Consider the following 3,097-nt stretch of genomic DNA (forward strand, 5'->3'; position numbering starts at 1 on the left):
AGTTGTCCACTGTTTTCTTGATTTCAAGAAAGAAAGTAGCTACAAAACGATCTTTCTTGGGAAAGTACTTCGTCGTGACATGAGCATGAAAGGAAGAATATGTTTTTTTAGAACTTTCGCAAAAATGGTTTGTGTTTCTTGATCTGAGCTCTTGTTTGTGATGCATAATGAGTTTGGAGTTTACTCCAAACTTGATGAGAAGAATCCAAGCCAACCATTTTTGTAAGTATAGTGGAAGTCATTGAAGCCAATAGTCATGCAAGGATTGATTGATATTGTCTATCGTAAGTGCTGTATTTGGGATTGATGGAAGAGGTAGAACTACCTTCTATAATAATGAGGTGTGATGGGATGCACGATTCTTCCAAGAAGTGTAAAAGATCCATGATATGTAGAGTTAGGGTGACTTGTTGTCTCCAAACTAAGAAATTATCAATGTCAAGTTTCAAGGATATGGGAGTATGAAAGATATGATGATCAAGGGTCTCAATTTTGAAAGAAATTTTTTGGAAACTTGTAGCAACTAATGATGATGATGATAAGCCATAATTTACTCTATATACCATATAAGGATGAGAGAGAAAAAGAAAAAGATATAAAAAAAAAAATTATTCAATGCACCAAAAGGGTAAGAATACATAAAAAATAAAAAATAAGGTATTTATAATACCCAAGACTACATAATACCCAATACTACATATATGCAGTTATATGCAGTATAGGTAACAGTGAGATATAAATATCTTTATTACTTTTCTTATTGAGAACAATAAATGTAGAACTACTTTAGATCAGAGCTATAGTAATTAGGTTCTTCTATCACAAACTAATCTTATTCATAGAACACATACACTATTCTATTACAAAGCACTAGCACCCAGTAATTTGGTTAACCCAAAAGTGAGGGCCATGGCTAACCATCCTCCAAGAAGGAACCTTGCATAAGATTTTGTTGTAGGAGTTTTTCCCAGTTGAGCCACCACCCTTCCAAACACCACCAAAGCCAAGCTAGCCACTACCACAATCACAATAATCCTTGTCTTGAAACTTTCTATGAAAGCCGCTGAAAGTAGAGGTATCAATGCACCTATAGAAAAGGATACTGCAGATGCCAAAGTAGCTTTCAGTGGATTAGGAAATGTTCTTTTCTCCATTTCCATCTCCAAGTCTTTTTCCCCTCCCACACTCATCTTCATATCTCTCTTCATTTGACCAACCTCAACCTCATACTGAGTGTACACAGCAACGAACTCTCCTATCGCCATACCACAAGCCCCTGAAACCAATCCTGCAAAACCAGAAAGTAGCATAGCCTTTGCATCCTTTTGAACGGCTCCTACACCCATCATCAATGAAGCAACCGAAACCAACCCATCATTGGCTCCTAAAACTGCTGGACGAAGCCACTGAGCTCTTTCCATATAGTTAATGTTGTCATCATCATCAACAACTTTCTGGGTTTGCTTCTCGTCAATTTTATTTGCTGGACTTGGATGTACTGCTACTGCATGGTTGAGTGACACCAAACCATTGGGTGTAGCAGTAGCCATTTTGGTGTCACAACAACCGAGGAGGGAGACCAAGAAGATGAAAACAAGACCAGAGCAAAGTTGGTGAGAGTTAAAGGCTTTCTAAACAAGGAAAGATAGATAAATAATGAAAGATTTTCATGCTTATGTTGTCTTGCTTGTGCATTCGGCCAAACAAAATAAAAAAGAATACACTATTTGGATATTTAGAAAGGGCAAAAGTATATATAAAACAAATACTTAGACAAAATAAATTGACATTTGCAATTGGGAAAAAGAATATTAGGTATGTGATTCTTGTATACCTTTTTATTATAATTTCTACCAGATAAATTGTTGAATAATTTACTTAAATGTTTAAAGTAGTATTAAACTTGATTTTTTTTAAGATAATTAATAGGTTTGAGGTTTCGGACTGGTGAATGAAAAATATACAATTAAAGGACGATGTCTCATAAAGATTATCAATTAGGTTTTTCAATAGAAATTAGAAATAGACTAAGTCAATATAATGTATTAATAATATAATTATATATAAAAAAATTATTTTAGATAAGTTAAAAATATGATTATAATATTTTCTTACAAGGTTTAACGAATTATTCTCTTTAAAATTAATCTTTACAATTTAGTTAGGTGTGGTTCATTATCATAAGTAGGTAATAGACTTAATCTATTAAAAAACATGCACCATACCAAAAAAAAATTTGAAAAATTTATTAAACCTTTTCCTTATAGAAATATATTTTAAATCGCAAATAATGCATTTCAAATGTGCTCTGGTCTCCAAATAGATCTATTTGACACTTTTATTTATTAGACACCATTTGGTTGAAAGAAAATTAAATGAAAATTAAATATTAAGCAGAGAATAGAAAAGAATAATTTTTATTTATAGAAAGTCAAGTTCTTTTCTATATTTTTTTTTCAATTAAAATACTCGCAAGTGTATTGTTATTTATATTTTCTTTTCTTTTATTCAAACACATTACTCTCTCTTCCGAAGAAGACAAAATCAAATCGAACATAAATAATTTGAAAATGAAAATAAAAATAATAACTAGCAGTGGCCTTTCGTCTTTTTAAATTTATATGTACATAAACCATGCTGAACAGCCAGAAAAAAAAAAAGGTTCACAATGTTGCATGTCTTGATATTAATGAAAGGAAAAGGCAAAGAAAAAGAAGTCAACTTATTGAATGCCTTGATATTAATGAATTTATTTTATATATTATTTTTTTCTGATAAAAAAAATGAATTGATTTTATATATTGCCATATTAAATTTCTTAGATTAGAATATTAATCTAGGAGTAATTTAAACTCAATAACTGAACCCTCACTCATGGCAATAACTTCTGAAATTACAATGCATATTTTATTGAAAGTGCCGAATATACACGATCTTTCGAGGCTCATTGTTTAACTTATATTTAAGAAAAACAGCATATATACAGTATAAATAATTTTTCATCCATGTCTTTCTACTGAAGAAATTATTACTTGCAAAAATACAGATGATCAGCCCTGTGGTGTGCATTTTGATCATGTTATTATATTTTATTAAG

General features: G+C 31.0%; 1 protein-coding gene across 1 annotated transcript; it reads right to left on the reverse strand.

The window, feature by feature from the left end:
* Positions 1–729: 729 nt before the first annotated feature.
* On the reverse strand, positions 730–1,653 carry LOC137809742 (VIT-like transporter 1b). Its single transcript, XM_068610830.2, has one exon. The coding sequence runs from the start codon at positions 1,548–1,550 to the stop codon at positions 861–863; it is 690 nt and encodes a 229-aa protein (XP_068466931.1). The 5' UTR covers positions 1,551–1,653; the 3' UTR covers positions 730–860.
* Between the last annotated feature and the right edge of the window lie 1,444 nt (positions 1,654–3,097).

Source organism: Phaseolus vulgaris, chromosome 2, assembly GCF_051622355.1.
Source record: "Phaseolus vulgaris cultivar YP4 chromosome 2, ASM5162235v1, whole genome shotgun sequence".
Taxonomy (NCBI): domain Eukaryota; kingdom Viridiplantae; phylum Streptophyta; class Magnoliopsida; order Fabales; family Fabaceae; genus Phaseolus; species Phaseolus vulgaris.